Source organism: Muscardinus avellanarius (genome assembly GCF_963383645.1).
Source record: "Muscardinus avellanarius genome assembly, chromosome: 14".
In the NCBI taxonomy this organism is placed as follows: domain Eukaryota; kingdom Metazoa; phylum Chordata; class Mammalia; order Rodentia; family Gliridae; genus Muscardinus; species Muscardinus avellanarius.
Genome location: NC_137800.1, coordinates 27726793 through 27748718, shown reverse-complemented (window position 1 = coordinate 27748718; position 21926 = coordinate 27726793). Strand labels below are relative to the sequence as shown.

Genomic DNA, 21926 nt, shown 5'->3' with positions numbered 1-21926 from the left:
CTTTAAGAATATCTCTGAGTATAAACACTTCTGTTTTGTTTCAAATTCCCATAAATTTAAATAATCTAGGGCTCCAATGTATTCTAAACATTGAAAGGTTTTATTTGTCTTATTTTTTTTGGGGGGGGATTCACAAAACCAAAGAAGTGAGTGTTATGTTTTCAATGGAGATTTAAGTGCAATCATGAACTATTACATTGGCAGATATAACTGGTAATTTTTTCCCTTTCATTTTGTAAGCCATCACTGATGCTCACATTTATGGGTATTATTTCTGCTTTTTTTCTTTTTTAATGGGGGTCACTCATCAATTCTTAGCTTTGAATAATTGAAAAATATTAGCCTCATCATGAAACATTCCTCCTTTCTCTTATTCCTGTTCACTCATCACACACGTTTCCATCTCATTTAATCATCATAGCATATTTATATAGCTTACCCCACTAATTTAGGTCCCTAATTAAATACAACCTTATGTTGATCTCAGTGTGTGAACCTGTATGATAGTCTCAGTCTACGTAGTCATCAATTGTATTTGCTCACATTCCAGGTGTTTAAAAATAGAGAAAGTTGAGTGCAACTTAAGCATCTATTCAGAGTTAGAACTATGTTCAAATAGTGCTGTTGTTCATAATCAACATTTTACGTCACTAAAGCTCTAGAAGCCCACTTTCCCTCCTCTTTAAATTATGAATAATAATAATATCTTCTGATATGGAATAAAAGAGTGAATTAATGTATATGTACGTGTATGTATCATACAGTGACCCTCCATGATAGATTTATTCTGGTTTATTTATCTTCTCTCACATCATTCATTCTAGTAACAATGTTGCACTTAATTTCTATATTTTGGTTTGACTGGTTAAAACTAATAATATTATAAAAGTTTGGATGTACTGGACTAATCAATAAAATTCTTCTGCCACATCCTCTCAAAATGGTAAACCATAAGAGAATTTATTTTAATAAATTATTTAAGTTAGTAATATTCAGTTCATCTTTAAGAAAACATTAAGCCATAGAAATAGATGTACAGTACTTCTCATGTGTCTTTGAAATATTAACAGCTACTCAAGATGTTAACTGGAAGGTCTATAATAAGAAAATGCAGCATCTGATTCATATTTGATTAACTCAATTACTATGAATTTTATTTGGCCTTAATTTTAGTTAGCTAACACACAGATGGTAAAATTTGCTGAGAGAGATATCACCACACAGAAAAAAAAATCAAAGTGAGAATCAAGAAATTTATGAAAATAAAACTTGCCCTCTTGATATAAAATCCTGAATATTGTACAGCAGTATTTTTCTACTAGTCAAACCATAAAGATTTAAACTTAATGCGCCAATAACAACAGCCTTAGTGAAACAGAAGTATTTGTTAACCCCTAAAAATCCAGGCTCCTGATTAACTGATGTGGAGGTAATTATTTATAATAGCACTTGCTGGTAAAGAGAAAAGAGTGAAACCTTAGACAGGCACTTGGATGTGACTAAGGCGGGTTTATTTCAGATGCTAAGCTCTGGGGTGGAAGTCACACGGTGACTCAGACCATTGTGATGGCCAGCTGTCCACGGACGGGTGGACCTCTCCAGCGTGTGGTTAGGCATCATGGTGCCAGAGGGAAGACTCACTCTCCCTGAGACGCAGTCACCCTCTAGTCACTTACCCGACACAATCTCCATGCCAGAGAAAGAGAAGAGCATGTGGTTAACTTATCGTTACAACTCCAAAGATATGTTTTTACTGATTTCCCCAAACCACATGAAAGTGGCACACTGGATCCAATTAATGATGATTCAACTAGTATTCTGCCGCTGAGAACAACACCAAGGGCCATATTCATAAAAAAAAAAAAAACTTGGCAATTTCTTTCTAACATGTTAGTCTGATTTATTTTGGTAAGAGCTACTCAATCACAGGGGGAAAGAAGCAACCTGCTTTATTTGACATATTTACTTAACAGCCATTTATCCCTCATCATAGGAATGTTTCATTTAAATCTAAACAGTCTAAACAGGTAAAGATACGCAGAATAAAGGTATACACCAAAGCAGATCAACATACAATTTGTACCAATATGACCAATTTTTTTTATATACCCCCTTTCCCAGGAGCTACTATACTTTTTTTACTGAAACTTCTCAGAAGATTTTGGGTGAAATACAACAATTAACAGACCCCAAACCTGGTTAAATAAATAAATAAATAAATATACCTGTATAACATGATATTTTTTATCTTGGCATATTATTTTTATTTAAATGTAAAAATATTGTCACTTTACATTATTTATCTTAATAATGTACTCATTTTTTCTTTTAAACTATAGCTTGTCTAAGTGTACCTATACATGCAGTTGTATTTCACTCTTGAATAAATCAGATTGGGGTTTACTAAAGTCTATATACCTAAAAAGCATATTGTTTTGTTGGTTTTAGGCTCCTAATGAAATACTATGTTTACTTATTAATTCTTCTGTGAGTTTTACTTTCCCCAAGAGGCCTTGCTGACATTTCTATCACAATTAAACTCTTCCACTCTGTGCCCACAAGATACTCTCTTTACCTGTATTCCATTCTTGTCTATTTCCTCCTCTAGGCTATGAGATTCTTATGGCAGGGACTGTTAATCCATTTTTATATCTCCAGCATCTGGAAAAATCTGTGATACATAACAGGACCTCAGAAAGTATTTACTGGTATAGGTACAAAGTTATTAATCCCATCTAGTCACTTGTAAGGAAAATAAGTCTTAGTCTACCAACAATGACAAGGACATAATTGGTCAATTTGGTGAGTCATCATTAAGATGCAAGTCATGAACTATTTGCTCATTTAGCTCATGGTCTACAAATAGTACCATTTTAAAGCCTTGAATTGAAGGATTTAACTTTTCCTCAATATTGTGAATATTATTTCCACGAATCATGGAAACCCCATCCATCATGTCTCCAAATTCTTTTTGATAGTTAGATACCCATAAATGGAGGTGCTAAGCATATTTATGTTATAATATCTGGGTCTTGGGATTCAGGGCAGAGAGGCGGGGTATCAATTTATACCAAGTACGGAAAGTCAGGAGTCTTGCGAAACGTGACGCAGTTGATTCCATGGAATATTGCTGGACCAATAGGAGATTGCAAAGAACTTTTCTGGACAGTATAAATATTTCGAGCTGTCGGCATCTATATTTTCTTTCCTCAGGACCAGCTGTTCAGGAGCACCCCAGAGCGGAGCCAAGGCACAGCTGAAACTTGGATCTAACTAAAGATTGCCGCAGACTTTTCTGCAGCAATGTCGGTGTTAGAAGAGACCCGGCCGTTTGCTCAACAGTTATCCAATGTCTACTTTACAATACTTTCACTTTTTTGTTTTAAGCTTTTTGTGAAGATCAGCCTTGCCATCCTCAGTCATTTCTACATTGTGAAGGGAAATCGCAAGGAGGCGGCAAGGATAGCAGCTGAGTTTTATGGAGTAACCCAAGGACAAGGTATGTTTATGATAATGCTCTCCCGTTTCAAGTTTAGCTGTCACCTGACCTGCAATCCAAGAAAACATCACATGTTTTCTTATGACAGCTCCAGTGTGAATATTTTGTAAACTTTTGTTCAGAATAATATTAGTAAGTCATATTCTGGCTTTGTGAGGAAGAAAATTACTTCTCTGTGTACACATTTGGGTATAAATCAAGGTGTCATTGCAAAGCAGATGAATGGAAATATACTATTAATATATATCTTTTCCTACTAATCAACATTTTAAAACTGTAAGTATTTGATTTACCAAATTATAGTTTTAGAAATAACAGAATGTATTTCAGTTGTTCTTTAGCATGAACTGGCTTTATATCATTTTAATCATATATTTAGTTATATAAAATAATTGTTATTAAAAAGAGATTTCACGATTTTATTTCACAGAACTTTATAATTTTATTCTAAAATAAAGCACAAAGAATGAAGGTTTATGCCATGTGTTTTTTTTAAGGGATTGTTAATGCTTGTTTTATTTGTGAAAAATTAATTATAAAAGGACAGGAACACAAAGTAACACATTTTCTCTGGGTACAGCCAAGTGCATCCATGTTTCTTAGAAGAAACTGAAATATGTGGTAAAATGAAAAAGAAAATCAATATTAATCACAGATTCTAAAGGTTGTAAAACCACTTGTATTGAACCAATATTCTACACAGTAAAAATGATTCATATGGTGGGCTTCAAAGTGACATTTTGATTTCATATAGGCTTTCAATTCATTTATGATTTGAAATGCATCAAGACATGCATGAACATTTTATAGCCCAAATACCTATAAAGCAATTTAAGTTTTCAGAAGCAAAATTTAGTGTCACACAATTAGAAAACAAAAAATTTTAAAAGAGTACTTAGAGTAGAAAGCTTACTTTCTTTAAAGTCTATTTTCCTACTTTTTTCAATTTGTGACATAATTCATTTAAAATCTAAGTTACTCTATCAATACATAGAAAGTCGGTTGGAAAATCTTTTGTGGCATGTGAAGTAGGTAGTCACTCAAAGTGAGGAAAATCTATACACCAACATAAGAATCCTGTAGGGAAGATGAAATCCAGAGGAAATAGGTAATAATTCAATCCTTTACCTACCAGCTCTGTTTCGGAATAGGCACTATATAAATGTATCCCCTATATATACCATGTTACCCAACTAAAAATAATAATTTCAGTTGGTAAGTGGACTATTTCTGTACAAAACAGCAAACCTAAAAAATTATATTTTTAAAAAGGTAATAAAATCATGGGGTAGTAAAGTTTATTCTACTAGGTAGTCTAAAGTTGATAAATTCATAGTCATTTTGTTTATGCATTATGAGAAGTACCTTACATAAAATAGTGAAATAATGGCTAAAAGAAGAAACGTGTGTGTGTGTGTGTGTGTGTGTGTGTGTGTGTGTGTGTGTTAACGGGTTTCAGAAGAGGCTATGGAATTTTTTTTATATATTTATAAATAAAAAGAGATAGTCTGGGTTGGAGTTATACCTCAGTGATAGAGCATCTACCTAGCATGTGCAAAGTTCTGTATTCAATCTCCAGCAATAAAATAAACACCAGAAAATAGGAGAGAGAAAGAGAGAGGGAGAGGGAGAGAGAGAAGAAGAGGGAGAAGGAGAGGGGGAGGGAGGGAGAGAGGGGGGAGGGAACTGGCCCTCTTTAAAATGCTCTTAGTATGTTTATGCAGCGAAGTCATGGGAGTAAATGAAATGGCTCCCATGTTCCCATTGACTTACTCAGAATTCTATCTTATGATATGTCAGAACTCTAGGATTTTATCCCCTGACAGAAAGAAAGAAGACCAATACTCAAGTGTAGGAAACACTTACTGAAAATCTAAAATAAGAATGAAGTTATAAAAATCTTTGTGTTTTTTAATACTGGATCACAAAACTCTACCAATATCATACATTAACCTATACATCTAATAAAAATATAATTATATTTTTTAATTATATATAGTCAATTGTTTCCCAAGTTTATTTTGACATTCAAAAAATAAATCAAGTACCTTACAAAAACTTTTAATGTCCTGCTGCTGGGAGATCATTTCTTCCTCCTTGCCCAGGAAATTGTTACTTTTCCCATTTTTAGCATGGCTTTCTTCTACTTTTTTAACCACAATTAAACTATTTTTATCTTGTTTGTATCTTTAGGTTGACTAATCAGGTTTAATTATCTTTGTATAATCCACTAATTTCCTCCTTACTTGGAAAGATTATCACCTTCCTTCCACTTTAAATTAGGTTTCCCACTTCTGCTCTAAAGGCTTAGCTAGATTGTACCCCAACATTTCTGTGTAGAGTTGCCAAATTTTATGAAGTAGGAGATGATGCATTTATTTTCATATCTTTCATAATCACAGAAGACTTTGCTGACAACTTCATCAATGTCTTCCCCGTAAGCAGTACTATTTTGGTATGAAATAATAGAAACTGCTGATTTTCCTCAGTACTAATGCAAATCACTTATTGTATTGGACAAATGCAGTATGCTTTTTTAAAGCACTTCCAATCTAGCTTGAGACCTAGATATAATTGCATATCAGAATGCTGAAATGTTAAGTCGTAGTTAGAATAGCTTAAAACATTTCCTTCTTGATCCCTTTGTGATTCCAAAAAACTTTGCAAATCTATCTTTTTATCTCTGAAGACTTATCAACCACACCATCATATGAGATAGCCCTATTTACTTCCTCTATTGTTCTTGCTGTTAATGTCCTGATTCCAATATATATATTCATAGGCCTGGTATTATTTTAAAGATACCACTGTAATTTGGGATTAACAATATAACTTTCAAATATAATAAGTATCCAGTGAGTCTTAAGAATTAAAGTGCCCATTTCAGATTTGGAATTTCAGAGAGAACCTTCACAGAGACAGGAGAGATGGAGTTGACCCCCAAAATGCACAGAGACATGGACTTAGGGGTGTGCCTGGAATAACTGAGAGACAATAGATCTAGCTAGAATGGAAAGTTCATTAGGTAGAAAAATAACTTTGGCTTAGATATGAAAGAATTTGAATGGCAGTCTAAACAATGTGGGTTGAACTTTGAAGACAACTGGAGTCACTAAGATTTTGGTATGAACGAAGTTGGGAAAAATAAGAGAAAACATGTATGAAATCATAATTTAAGGTAGATTTATATAGTAATAATCTTTGGAGAAGGATAATGGGACAGATTTGCAGCAAGTAGACCAGTTAGGACTTTTGTCATAAGAAGATGAGGGCCTCGATTGGCTTGGTGGTATTGTGGAGTGAATAGAAAAGAGAGAATACAGCCAGGCACACACTTGTAATCCCTGCGCTTGGGAGGCAGAGACTGGAGGATTGCACAGGTTCGAAGCCAGCCGTGTGCGCAGGCTTAGGAGACCCTGTTTCCAAAAAAAAAAAAAAAAAAAAATGTAAAAATAGGAAACAAAAAAAAAAGTAAAAGGGCTTCCAGGAACCCCAGTACCACCAAAAAAAAAAAAAAAAAAAAAAAGAAAAGAAAAGAAAAGAAAGAATACAACAACAACAACAACAACAACAACAAAAATAAGTAAAGTAGAAAGAATGACTCTGATGATCACTTTTTTTTTTTGGTAGTGGTACTGGGGTTCCTGGAAGCCCTTCTACCTCCAGGCTACACTCCCAGACTTATTTTTTTATATACTTTTATTTGGAAACAGGGTCTCTTAAACCAGTGCAGCTGGTTTCAAACCTGCCCGATCCTCCTGTCTCTGCTCCCAAGCGCGGGGATTACAAGTGTGCGTCACCACTCCCAGCTGATGATCACTTTAAATAGCATTGATAGAGATAGTTGCTATTACCTTAAGATAAATGAGTCTCTTCGGAGGTAGATACACAGTCAGAAAAGGGATTGATTAGCCACACGGGCTAGTGTGCATGGCCACCTTGGGGAGGTGGGCTGTCAGCTGCTGGGTGAGTGTGGTGGGCCATTTACCGACCTCTATCATGAAATATCAAGGTAAATCAGGAAAGAATAAAGCTAGAATCTAAATTCTAGTCTTGCATTGGCTTATTTAATGTGTTTGTTTGTTTTGGTCTACTTTGTTTTTATCACCAAGTAGACTTCTCATTATGACTTGGTTTCCCACTCTAAAAGGATATGAAGGTTTGCCCACCAGAGTGTTTCAGTGCCTCTGAAGTTTTTAGTCCCTTTTTTTTTTTTTTTTTTTGAGGTACTGGGGATGGAACCCAGGAGCATTCTACTTCTGAACTACAATGCTAGTCCTATTTTTTATTTTTATTCTTTATTTTGAAACAGGGTCTCACTGAGTTACAAAAGGCCTCACAAAGTAGCCAAGTCTGTCCAGGAACCCAGATCCTCCAGTCTCTGCCTTCCAGATGCTGGGATTACAAACTGCCACCACACCCGACTAATTATAAATTAGTATATTTGCATCTCAAAAACAGTCTTTAGCGTTCTGTGCACTTTGAGCTGTAAATCTGCCTCAGAGATAGAAATTTTCTCCAGCTTTGCTAATAGATCGAGTTTCAAAGTCTGCAAGGCCATGGGCCAAATTTGGGATTGTGGAAAATCCCTCAAGGTAATGTGTTTTGGGAGGCTGCTGAAGAAGCAGCCTGGTGGCTGTACCTCTCCTCATCAGGCACTCCTTTCATGGTTCAAACTTTATGTGGAATATCAGGTGTATGTAGAATTATCTGAAAGAATATTTCTCTTGTGATTTCATAAGTTTGTTTTTAGAACCACCTTTAAGCCTGCAATTATTTTTCATCATATCTATGATTGATACCTGAAAACTAGATACTTTGTAAACATGCCACCTCACATCAAGTGGTAAAAGAACTTGTCATTCCAGAGAGCAATATAACCGGGATAGGAAAAGCAGCTGGAGCCAGCCTGTAATCTCAGTAGTTGGGAGGCTGAGATAGGAGGGCCACAGATTTGAGACAATTCTTAGTAACTTAGAGAGACCTTCAGTAACCTAGTGAAACAAAATATAAGAAGGTCTGGGAGGTAGCTCAGAAGTAGAATGCCCCTGTATTTCATCCCCGGTACCACACATACAAACACGCACACACAAACACACACACATCAGCTAGAATTTAATATGATAAAATATCTATTTTTTCCCCTATCACTGAAGTTCTTCTCAGGTTTAAAACCAATTTGGGGAATTTAATGTTGTAGCAGCTGCCAACAATGTCAGCAGTAATAATCATTCTTCCAGTTCCTGAGAAGATTTGCTTCACATGATTTTTGGAGCTGCTTTAATTGATCACGCATGAGATTAATGATGTTAGGACTATTTCTCAACACTTCAGAAATTAAAAAATTCAGGAGGCAAATCTATAGGATGATGACTTCTTTGTCTTCATTATATAAAAGTGTGACAATCTCTTGAACCTATCTTGGACACATTTTCTGTATTTAGGTGAAAAAAACTCAACATAAGAATAACTGAAATCAATAGAAATGCTATTGTTTGACAAAAGATATCACACATTCAAAAGTGCTGCCAACAAATTTTAAAGGTTTTTATTTTATTAAAACTCTTCTTACTTTTCAGAAATGCCAAAGTACTTTATTTTTTTCCTGAAAGAACCCATTGTAATTTTTCAAATTAAAAATGAAATATGGCACCGGGCGTGGTGGCGCAGGTTTGTAATCCCTGTGCCTGGGAGGCAGAGACAGGAGGATCACACAGGTTCAAAGCCACCCTCGCTGGCTTAAGAGACCTTGTTTCCAAATAAAAATATAAAAATGGGTCTGGGAGTATAGCCCGGAGGTAGAAGGGTTCCAGGAACCCCAGTACCACCAAATACAAACAAACAAACAAAAAATGGGAACAAAGTTTCAAGTTAGAAGTGACTTTTTCAAATTTTATTGTATTTTTACTTTTGTTCTTTCTCTTTTTTTGGAGAAATGCATGAATTTTTGGAGTTAAAGAGCTTGGCATAGCCAGTGGTAGTTTAAGAGGAATGATTTTTTTTTTCTAGGAATGTTTTTATTTGTTTTTGTTCCTTGTTTTGTTCCTTCTTCTAATCATGAAATTGCTTGGTCATTTATTACTTAGGACATACACAATATTGTGTGTGTGTGTGTGTGTGTGTGTGTGTGTATGTGTGTATGCACACGCACATGCATACATGCTAGGTCCGAGGAGATATGTCCTAGCTGCATATGTCTGAGGCAGTAAAGAGCAAATATACTAAAACACGCAGCCCTTTCCTTAAAGTGTGTGTAGCCTAGTGGCAAAAACCAGATAACCAAGTAATGAACAAAACAAGGTGGTATGGGATTATAGAGGAAAGAATACAAAGGTAAGACTAGCTCTGCCTGGGATATATTAGTTAAGTAAGAGCAGTACCAATAATGGACATGTTCTAGCCCACAATTATACATGTATTCTTTTTCATAATGCTCCAAAACTTTTTACTTTCACTCTCTACTCACATTTTTTACTTCTTGGAGGAATGGGAATGAGGTCTTAATATTTGTTTTCCATGTTACATTCTCTTTATGAAAATGGTTAAGTGAGCTAAGTGTGCATGTATCCCTCTACCATCTGTACTTTACTAAGATGTATGACTAAAATGTACCAATAAAACTCTAAAAATAAGTTTGTAATCTAAAAAAACGAAGAGCAGGTATACTAAAATGTAAGTGAAATAAAAAGTGATAAATTGTGAAGATAAACTATTTTTATTGACTTAACTGATGTAGCTAGGAATTCAAGTGAGTCCAGTAAATACTTTGATTTCTGCCCTATTCCTGACACAATTTTATGTGCTGTGTGTGAGAATATAATATATTTGTGTATATTTTATAATTTCTAGGTTTGTTATTAGTTACATATATTTTATATTTGCTGCATGTAATAAATGACTTGTTTCTTGAATAAAAGGAGAAGACTCAGATGAGGGGCATGAACCCTCACACATGCAAAATAACCAAACAGCAAACAAGTAGAAACTTGTCACATGCAAAGTTAAGCACAGCTGAGTTTTGTGATACTTGCTCTCTTAGCAGTCAGGAGGGGAAGAGATTGGGAATGGTTGAGAATATAAGGCACTTCATAGAAAGGCGGAACTCGAGGCAGAAAGTCAAAAGCAGAACATATTTGTATATGCAAACATGGAATCAAAACCAAGCTGAATACAAAAGAAAAAATGAGGAAAAATTTAGCCAAAGAAGCCAAGTTCATCAGGAGCAAGGTTTGAAGTAAAAATGCTAAAGATACGCAGTTGCATGCCAATGGAAAGAGGAAGTCACATCTTCTCAAACCGCATCCAAAAGTTGAGGGCTCTATTAAGAGCTTTCAAATGTCTTTACTGGATTCAGTGTATGAAAAGGAGTCATGAGCTGACGATGGAAGTAATCACTGCCGTAAGCATTTTATAAAAGCCTTGGTGTAATGATTCAATGCATCATTATGTGCATTCTATGAACTACATGTCAGAGAAGATGAAATGCCTCCTTGATATTGGGGTCAGTGGCGCACACCTTCAGATTCAGCAGACAGATACCATGGGTCTCTGCACCATTTTAGCACATTAAGTGCATTTTCTTAATTGGAGAAAGATTATTCTGAATGATAAACTATGTCATTGAAAGCCAGTGGAGTATTCAAAATGTCTCTTCCTCAAAGCCACACTCAAGTAGGAAGGGAGGTAGGAAGGAGGGAGGGGATAAAGGAAAGAGTTTGGTGACAGGCTACATAGAACTTTTGACGTTTCTTTTTACCATCTATATAGGGAAAATTGTTCATTCTTTCCAGCCTCTCAGACCATGAGCTATTTAGAATGGCTAGTATACAATGCTCAAATAATATCAAGTCAGGGAAAAAGGCTAGAGGTTTAATGAATTGTTAAATGTTAAATGAACCTTCCAGATGGTCTGTGAAAAAAAATGAGTCCACTCTGTGAAAAAAAAGGTTAAGAGAAGATGTATTGGAATAATATATATTTTTCATAGCACAAAATCCCACTGGCTTCTGTAGGACAAGGTTTTTTAAAACACACACACACACACACACATCTGTCTTCTAACTAGATTAAAAATTTTTCTGGAAGAGTTTGAGATTGCGGAGGTAGGGTGCAGTGAAAGGGATACATTTTCGTGGGTCTTCTTAAATAGATCAACTCCTCTATTTTCATAAATCCTCCTAGGTTGGACCTTAGAAGGAATTTGCTTTAAGAAAGTGATAAAATATTGTTTAAGATGAAACTGTCCCACTTTTTAAAATATTAAGTTATGTGCATCATTGCAGAACTTAATCTTCCTCTGACCTGAGTCATAACAGCATCCTTTCAACATTCTTTCCTAGGGATTAGAAGGAGAGTTAACATTTTGGGCCCGTCAGGAATGTGCGTAACTATGTGAAATGGCACGAGGGCATCCTCTCTCCACGAGGGCAGCTAAACTTTCCATGTCACCACTCCCTACTGAGTAAAATAGAAACCTTTGGACATACATAAACTCTTTCCAGACGGCTTAGAGTCTTAAACTATGGGCAGAGTACAAACAAACTGAAACCTAACACCCAAATGCCACTCATGTTCTTAAATAGAAGCACGGCTCATCTTGACTGTCAAGTGTGCAGCTCGATGGGGATGAAAACTGACAACGATAATATTAAAGTTCAGGCTCACCCATTGAAAATCCACTCCTCACTGTTTAAAACGCCGAATAACCCCTTGTTCTTAGAGCAAATCCAGTGAGGCTACCAATATGTGAGTGGAAGCCATTCTTCTACAAAGGGCTCAGTGCACTACAATAGCAGTGAATACAGAACGAAGAAGTAATGTCTCTGTGACTCTCCTCTTCAGTAACAACCAGCCTCATTTTTGATCAACCAAGAAGGAGGTCGGAAGACTTACGGTTGCCAAAGTCTACTGCAGTCCCTGAGAAATCATGATTTCTATCATCTGCTAAGTAAAAGCTAAATGTAACTTTTAAAATGAAATGATGCACCAAATCTATTTCTGAATGTGGGAGTTTTATGTCTTTTCACTTGAACTGGAGTCCAAGAATGATGAATTTGGAAAAGGAAAAAAGTGCTAGTTCCTTTGAGTTCAAATACACAGAAGCACAAGGCCATTGTGTCTATGAAAGAATAAATGCTTCTCTTAAGAAAAGGAGTTGAAAGAAAATTTGAGAATCCCTCCTATGTCCTGTAGTTATTATGAAGTTACTCATCTAGTAAAATCTATTGCAGGAGCAAAGTCTTACAGCTCTTTGCTATTACTCAAAGAAGCCAACAAAACAAGACTGGTTTGGGGTTGGAGAGAATAATCTTCTATATTACGAATGTTAATTCCTACAATGATATTTGAATTCTAATTAGTACTATTCTCCAAGATTGAGAAATAAATAGAAATATGTTTTTGAAATTAATATTTAAAATTCACTGATTCTAATGATATTAGTTTAAAAAATTATGTATGAATAATCATTGGATTTAATATGGGAATTTTTATAACCCTTTAAAAGTTTAATTTTAAAAAGTATACATGTGATCTGGTACTATAATATTACAGTGAATTTTTTTATCTTACTGTGTTTGATAGACAAAGTACTTAAGTAAAATGGAAAAAGGATAACTTATAATTAACTTAAAGTTCATGGGGCAAATGAAATTATGGAAAAAGTCTTAAATAGAGACTGAATTGTAACATTATGACAAGTAAAGCCAATCTTTTAAAACTGCTATTATTCATGATAAGAAAATTAAATTACAGTTTAATAGAAAGAATTGTCACTTGGACCCTGAAATAATTGTCTGTAGCACACACACAAAAAAATAATGCCTTGGATATTGAAGAAATTCAATAAATGTTTGTAGAATGAATAAAAGACCATAACTGGGATAAAATGAAGGTTAAAAACACATAGCATATAGTGATTTTACCAGACATACATTATGATTTACCCAGATATACATTGTTCTATCATATTCTAGCACTTTTTAGGCATGCAAACTTAAGAATATTGTATAACATCTGTAGGCCTCAGTTTCTTCATCAGCAAAATGGAGATATTAATACTTACAGAGGCTCAACGTAAATCTCATATGAGAGACAATTTATTACCCAAACCACTTACTATAGTTTCTAGCACACAGTTAACAGGTTATAATTGTTAGCTCTTTATTTTATACTTAAAATTTTTCCAAAATAAATCTAGAACTGGCCATGTTTAATAACATGGACAAGTGATAAGAAAGATAGTAAGATTACAATAATTAATTGTGTTTGTCAATAAGTTGCTTATAGGCAGGTAGGATGTATCTACCGAGTGTATGTTGTATTCTAGCATCAGGTGAACTCATTAAGTAGATGATTTCAGAACCTAAGTGATTGGGTTTATTTATATATCAGTTTAGTGATAACCATTTGGAGCTCTAGTAAGTTTTTCAGTGTCTGGAAGAAGCAGCATTTCAAACTAGATCCTGTTGACTGCTGAGCCTTTCCTCTTGACCAGTGACATCTTTGACCCCATAACCTTTCTTATTTTTCACACTGAATAAACAATGTGTGTCAAAATCAAACCTCAAGCTCATCAAGTCTATACCACCTGTGTACATTACGTATAGGCTATTTGTCATACTAAAAAGGGAGACTATCTGTAAATCTTAACTATTTTAAAAATTTGTAAAAATACGAAGTAGCTCAGTCAACATTATCGTTGCTATAATCCAAGACAACTGACCACACACCTTAAAAGAAGGAAGATTTATATGCTCATAGTTTTTCTATCAGTCTTTGTCAGGCTGGGTTACATCTGCAGAGCTCTGGGTGGAAAGCAAGGAGAAGGAAAGATGAAGAGCTCGGTTCCCACATTATGGAGCCTGGAAGCCAGTGAGAGAGCAAGAGGAGTCAAAGACAAAAGCAAAGTCCCTAAGGCCACACTCCCAGGGACCCACTTTCTACAGCCCCACCTCCTGCCTAGCTCTCCATCCAGTAAATCCCTTATAATAGATTTATTTACTGATGAGCTTGCCATCTTCATGACTTAATTTTATCAACTCTGAACATGAACACATGCGCTCTCCAGGGGACATTCTACCTCTAACCATAGCACAAGGTTTTCCACAAATGCAGCCAAAATAAACAGTTTATTTTATGCCTTTAGGACTAAAGATATCTATTCTAGTCAAATATTCTCAGTGATGTACTTCATGAAAGAAAGTAAGACATTCTGAGCCATTACACAAGATTGAAGTAAAGAGAAATTTAGAAGTTGGTTAGTGTAGACAAAGGCCTAGGCAGAATGTTATAAAAGGTAGCCTACTTCACAGTTGGGAATTTTAAAATTATTTGCTGAAATACTTCTGCCATCTTACTACATCAAAGAAACTTTTCCTTGTAGACATTCCTTGAACAGAAACGTTTTTCTGAGAAAATCTGATCAAATACTTGGTTGTGACTAAACTGGAGGGAAACCTAGATTGTTTTCTGAAGACTGATAAATTTGTGACAGTATGTTGTAATGGCAATTTTCTGGCTATATTTTTATAGTCAGCGTCATAGAAAGGGTTGAAGCTGTTTGACCTTTAGCGTATCAGATACCAGATATTCATTTCCTCTGCCAAACCATCCTTCTTCAAAGTCTCTTGTGCTTTTATTTTCTTTTCTCTTAATCCAGAACAGCTGAAAAGGAAAACAAAGAATAATGACAACATTAACTGTGAAGAGCTGAGTGAGCCCCTTCAGAGATGGGACTTTTTCCTTTATTTTCTCTGCTCCTTTCTGTCAGCCCACCTGTCTAGGAAGTGATGGAAAGAGTTTGTCCACTGGACATACCTTACAAAAAGTTGGGTGGTTTATTTTTGTTTTTGAAAAAGGAGAAAATTTGTTTTAAAATAAACATATGAGATCTGGAAACAAGGTTATATAATTATTTCATAGGGTCATTGGAAAACCTCAAAATCTGGTCTATATAATAAATTTCTGGGGTGCTATGCAGAGGCTTGCAAAGTGTATTTCAAGAGCCATGTCTTCCTGAAATGCTTGCTCCTTAATAGACTACTGTAAAGTCTAGAAGGTGGCTAAGAGTCTATTCAGAAAACAACTTTTTAAAAATAATTTTTGTCTCCCAGGTGTGGCTGTGCATATCTGTAATCTCAAAGCATGGGAGGCTGAATCAGAAAGATTTCAGGTTCAAGGCCCTCAGCAACCTAGAGAGATTCAAATAAAAAATTGAAAAATAGGGCTGGGGTGTAGTTCAGAGACAGAATATCTCTGGGTCCAATCAATCCCTAGTACTACCAAAATAAAATAATAAACAAATAAATACATAAATAATAATAATAATTTTTATTTTCTCCATCCAGTATGAGACCATTAAACTATTAATATTTTAATTAGGGAAAATGGTGATCAAAATAATAGGAAAATTAAGGCTGTTAATTGTAAAATCTAAGAAATTAGCATTTTACTATAGTATCTTTGGGTAGGTGTAAATCTCAACTTCAAGTCAAAAATAAAATTTTACTACTGAAAGCTTGGCAGAAATATGAAGAACAACAACAACAACAAAAATTCTGAAAATTTAATGTACTTGGGTGACATCCCAACACTTTAGCATTTCTGAGTTAACAGCTGTACAATACAACCTCTAACATTTTTAGGATATACCTTAGACTATCCTGCTCCTCAGTAGCGTCTTAATCATGCTGATGATGTAAGACTGTTTGTTCTTTGAGATAATAGAATTCCAATTCCATGTGATAATATCAGAATAGTAATACTCTAACAGAACTTCTATTTTTTCAAAATGGCTAAGTCCAAGGTGCTTTTTTTTTATAATGTAATTTTACTAATGCAAAATCCTTTAAAAGCTCTGTTTTATTATTAGTATTTTGGTTCTTGGGATTGAACCCAAGGGCATTCTACCTCCAAGCTATACTCCCAGCCCAATCATTATTTTGAATCAATATCTGGCTAGGTTGATAAGAGTCTCAGTACTTGCTGAGGCTGTCCTGGAACATGCAACCCTCCTGTCTCAGTCTTCCAAGTACAGGAATTAGAGGATAACTAATAACACATATTCTGGTATATTTATATATACTAGATATTTATATACAGAATATTTATACTAGAATATTTATACAGAATATGTATACTATATTGATATATGTGTATCAGTTATATTTTAAGTAGTATGCAAAATAGTTTTTAGTAAATTAATAAAAATTTAAAATAGTACAAATATCAGAAATCAGAGCACTGACAAGAGCTTGCTTTTTTTTATTGGTGCATTGAATTAATACATTTTAATGGAATAAAAAACTTGTGTGGATATATATGCACACATCACACCATTAAAACCTACTCCTTCCCCATCAAGCCGATCAGAAGTCGGGAGTGGCGGTGCACACTTGTAATCTCAGTACTTAGGAGCCTGAGACTGGAGGATCACGGTTTATGGACAGCCTCAGCTACTTCGTGAGGCCCTCTGCAACTTAGTGAGACTCTGTTTCAAAATAAAGAATAAAAAATAGGGCTGGTAGTGTAACTTGGAGGTAGAATGCCCCTGGGTTCAATCCCCAGTACTGCAAAAAATAAAAATAATAAATAAATAAATAATAAAGCAGATCAGAACATTACCAAATGTTAGAAAGGGTTACAAGGGTTATGTAAATTTATTACTTAAAGAATTCACTTTGGAAATAATCTATTCATTTGGCAAAAATAAATTTTTCATATGTTACATTTTCTCAAGTTGATAATTCTATGTGTTGCTTTTGTAGTAAATGTTATTTAATTAATGTTGTAGACAGAGAAGATGAGAAAGAGAAGGAAGTAAATATCATCTTCAACCTAGAGTGAATCCCTGTTTCCTAGAGATTCCCTACAATTGTATTTACTAGTGGGTTTATCCAGTCTCTTAACAATTTCTTTTTTTTTTTCTTCTTTGTGGTACTAGGAATGGAACTCAGGGACATTCTACCTCTGAGCTATATCACCAGCCCTATTTTTCATTCTTTATTTTTAAAACAAGGTCTCACTGAGTTGCAAAGGGCCTCACTAAGTAGCTGAGGCTGTCTGAGAACCCGGTTCCTCCTGTCACAGCCTCCCAAATGTTGGGATTACAAGTGTGTGCCACCACGCCTGGCTTCTTGACATTTCTTAAACTCGGGCTTTGACTTAGCATGGTCTCTTTCATACTTCTTAGTAAGAATATATTTTCTGTTGTAACTGACAAAGTTTTTGCACTCATACTATCCCTTTTCATCCTTCTATCTGTCCTCAAATAAGTCAACAGTCTTATACTTTTGAAGAGAAGAAATCAGAGGCTTAAAAATATAGAGGAGCTGGCTCAGAGTTATCAGTCTACTTAGAGGAATATAAGAATGTGAACCTGGGTCTTCTGCTTGGGCATCACTGTTCTTCCCATCTGTGGGGTTTTGCTTTTTTCTTTTAATACTATCATAGCAGAAGCAAATTTATCATTAATGATGCCATAAAGTAGACGTTGTCTAGCTTGTAAGCCTCATGAAGACAAGGACTTGGTTCATTTTTTTAATGCCTAACACATGAAGTTAGTTAATAAATATTCAAGGTTGGAATTAATACAGGAAGAAGAAAATAAGGAAGAGAGAAAGTGAGGGATTCAAAATTAAGTAAGTGGATTTTGTCACTTTCAGTACAGGGCAGTGACTATTGTAGTCATACCTTTCCCAGTGCTGTGGATCCACATACATTCAAATAAATGCTAATGCACAGTGACTCTGGAGATTCTCAGAGAACAAATGAAGATAGATAAAATGAATCTATAGGTAATGCTTTCCAGTTGTTCTTCTTCATCAAACTTAATGTCCCTTTTCCTAACTTCTTTCATTCTCATGAAACTAGCACCATTTCACCAAATAAAACAAATTCTTAATAAATTTATTTTTAATTGGAATCAGTTAATGGTTGTTAATGGATTCATATATCTTCTCCCTGTTCTGTTAACTCAAAGATCTCTTTCTTTTTGGTGAAGAACACTGCTAACTCACCTTTTTTGTTTTCATCTTAAGTGAATGCATTTTAGTTCTTAACATTTTATACTTTGTGAGCCAATCTTCAAATATTAATAATTTTTTTTCACCTAAAATTAGATGCTCAGCATAATACTTTGAAGTGTGTATGGCAAACAGAAAACAGTACTAACAGTAACTGACAGGAGATTGCTCTTCTCTTCCCTAAAGCAGATCAAAATACTAGCAAGTATTAGAAGCGGTGACAAGAAGGCCTAGGACTGATGCAAAATAGAGAATTAGTATCTGGTGAAAGCAGTATCTCTGGACTTCAGGTTTTCACCCTTATGTCACTTTACATGTTACGCCTATTCCTCAAATCCTATAGAATCTGTTTAGTTAAAGTGGTAGGATTGACTGATTAAACAAACAGAAGTCTTGCTGTTTCCCATGCACTCCCTGGCTTATTCATCCATAGGCTTCTGGAGGGTTCCAGTGGGTGGAATGCTTTATCTCCTGTGCTAGGAACTCAGTTTTCCCCACAGTCAATTTAACAGCAGGGAGGAAGAAAGCAGCATTCTCCCCAGTGAGCTACACCTCCTGTGTGACAAAGGCAGAGACCTGCAGGATACCCAGGGCTGGCCAGCCAAAGTGGATGTGATACCTGCATGACATGTAACATTGGAATTGAGGCTGGCACACCTGGGCCTCTTGACCTTTTCTTTCTGTCTTAAGATATGCTTTTGCAAATATGCTAAATTTTTCATGAAAAAAATCAAGATAAAACCTTCTAATTGCTGTCAGCATGCAAACCTTCATGAGCTCATAGTGGTGATAAAACTGTGGCTAGCTGGGCGTGGTGGCGCATGCTTATAATCCCTAAGGTTGGGAGGCAGAGACAGGAGGATCACACAGGTTCGAAGCCAGCCTTGCTGGCTTAAGAGACCCTGTTTCCAAATAAAATATAAAATAGGTCTCGGAGTGTAGCCCGGAGGTAGAAGGGTTCCATCCCCAGTACCACCAAAAACCAACAACAACAACAACAACAACAACAACAACAACAACAACAAGTCTGTGGCTAGAACTATGGGAAGGAGAAGGGTTATAAGAAAAAAAATGTTCTTACATTAAATCCTTATCCATGGTGCATATCAGTTTTTTTTCTCCAGAAACTGTTGTTTGAGGAGTAGAGAAGATAGGTTGTAGATTTTATTCCTCCTATGAATTTGTGACCCTTTTCATTTCAAGCTGGTAGTTGGCAGAGAGAGAACAGAGTATAAATAAAGTGAGAAAAAAAAGGTTTTATGTTTGTATAGGAAAAGTACAAAAATAAAGTGGTTTGTACAAGAAAGTGTTATTTTGTGAGAATAGTAAACCCTTGTTCTTAGATGCATGCCGTGGACCATTCTAAACATGTGCTACTATAAACTCATCTGATCCTCATACAAACTTTATGTTATAGAAGCTTTTGGTTATTAGGTTTGTTTTTGTCTTTATCTTATAGTCACTGGTGTCAATTTATTCACATATAGTATTAGATAGCAAAATAGAATGTTGGAAAGAATGAATGGTTCCAGTTTTGCTTTGCTCTTAACCCCAATGGTGACTTTCAGAATATCATCTACTCTCAACCTCTGTTCCTTTATCTGCAAAATAAAGGAACCATAGAGAATTGGAGATTTCTCTCCTCTTCTCTTCTCTTCTCTTCTCTTCTCTTCTCTTCTCTTCTCTTCTCTTCTCTTCTCTTTTCTCTCTCTCTCTCTCTCTCTCTCTCTCTCTCTCTCTCTCTCTCTTTCTCTCTCTCTCTTCCTCTCTTTGAAGCCATTGACCCTTTCTTTTTTTCTTTTGCAATAATTGGGAAGTTCACTTTGTAACCTGATAGAGCAGAGTGGGAAGACTCACTGTTAGAAGATAGAGCCATCAGGCTTCACCACCCCAAGCTACCTTTTTTGACCAGATCACACTCATGACCTCAGTCGCCTTATCTCAGAACTTGGAGCATGTACTCACCTGAACCATCAAGAATCACTGCCTCAGTCACAAATTAACATGCAATGACAATTATTTTAGAGAACTCTCTGTGGGTTTGCAGAGGATGTTTTCTTTAAATTCTTTCTTTCATGGGCTACACAAAATCTTATAGAGCACGCTGTGGTCAGTTGTACTCTCCAGCTACTCCAGTCCTCATCCATCTGCAAATATCCTCATCCTCTCCGCTGTGCACATGTTTGGTACTAGGAGAGATTTCCTAGGTCATGTTGAGCAGCCTGTTTCATAAAGATGAACAGTTACTCCTCAACTCAAATAGAAAAACTAAAGTCTCTTTCTGAGCTCATGGCAGAGCAGATATTCAGCTCATTTGTGCAGTTAGGGAGAGGAGGGAGGAATGCTTCAGTGTGGAATAAGTAACATCAAGGTTAAACTGGGCTTGGTGGCACACATCTGTAATCCCAGTACTTGGGAGACTGAAAGAGGAGGATTGTAGATCGTAGGTTAGAGGACAGCTTCAGCAAATTTGCAAGACCTGCAGCAATTAATGAGGCCCTGTTTCAAAATAGAACACTCCTGGGTTTAATCCCCAGTAATGCGTGTGTGCAGGCGCGCGCACACACACACACACACACACACACACACACACACACACCATTGGGATTAGAAGAGCCAAGTGCTTCCTCTTCTAGAATGCCACATTTTCTGTTAATCTCTTCCTCTATTTTAAGATTTTTGGTGTGGCTCTATTAGTCAGCTACCTGTGATGACTTTGTCCCGAGTCTTCAACAAGTTATGCCAGAAATGCTTCTCTTTCCTAGGTTGCTCTGGGCGGGAGCTGACCAGAGAGAAATTAGCACAAGATTTGACTGGCAGATTGATTCAGTTGCCATTTTTACACTCTGAAGTTTGGGGTGGGGGCAGCAGGTGCTGTAATTGCTCACATATATGTCACTGGTTGTTTTGTAGCACCCAGACCTACAGCTGGTTCTGCTCCACTGGTCTTCTCTTTTTCTTCTTTTTGCGGTACTGGGGATGGAACTCAGGGCCATTCTACCTCCACGATATACCCTCAGCCCTATTTTTTTATGCTTTATTTTGAAACAGGGTCTCACTGAGTTGCAAAGGGTCTTACTGGGTAGCTGAGGCTGTCCGCGAACCGCAATCCTCTCGTCTCAGCCTCCCAAATGCTGGGATTATAAGCGTGTGCCACCATACCTGGCTTTGGCCTCCCCTTTTTGATTTTCTGCACCCCAGGCCAGGTGTCACCAATGTGACAGAGAGTGGAGATGATAGCAAATGTTGTTTCAGGGTTCTCTGTAGATTCCTTGTCGTCTTCCATATTCTTCACTTCACACCAGCTGTCATTGCCGATCGCTGCCAGACAGGTGGCCTCCAGTGACTTCAGGCCCATATCAGAGGCAGAGACTTCATAACCAGCCCCTGCCATAGTAGACAAT

General features: G+C 36.1%; 1 protein-coding gene across 1 annotated transcript in view; it reads left to right on the top strand.

Moving 5' to 3' along the window:
* Positions 1-3303: 3303 nt before the first annotated feature.
* The window catches only part of ASB5 (ankyrin repeat and SOCS box containing 5), a gene marked incomplete at both ends in the record, with an annotated part of 50038 nt that continues 31415 nt past the window's right edge, over positions 3304-21926 (top strand). The window contains one exon of the mRNA XM_080710123.1: positions 3304-3499. Within this exon, the coding sequence (XP_080566249.1) occupies positions 3304-3499 (196 nt within the window). The remainder of the gene's footprint in view (positions 3500-21926) is intronic.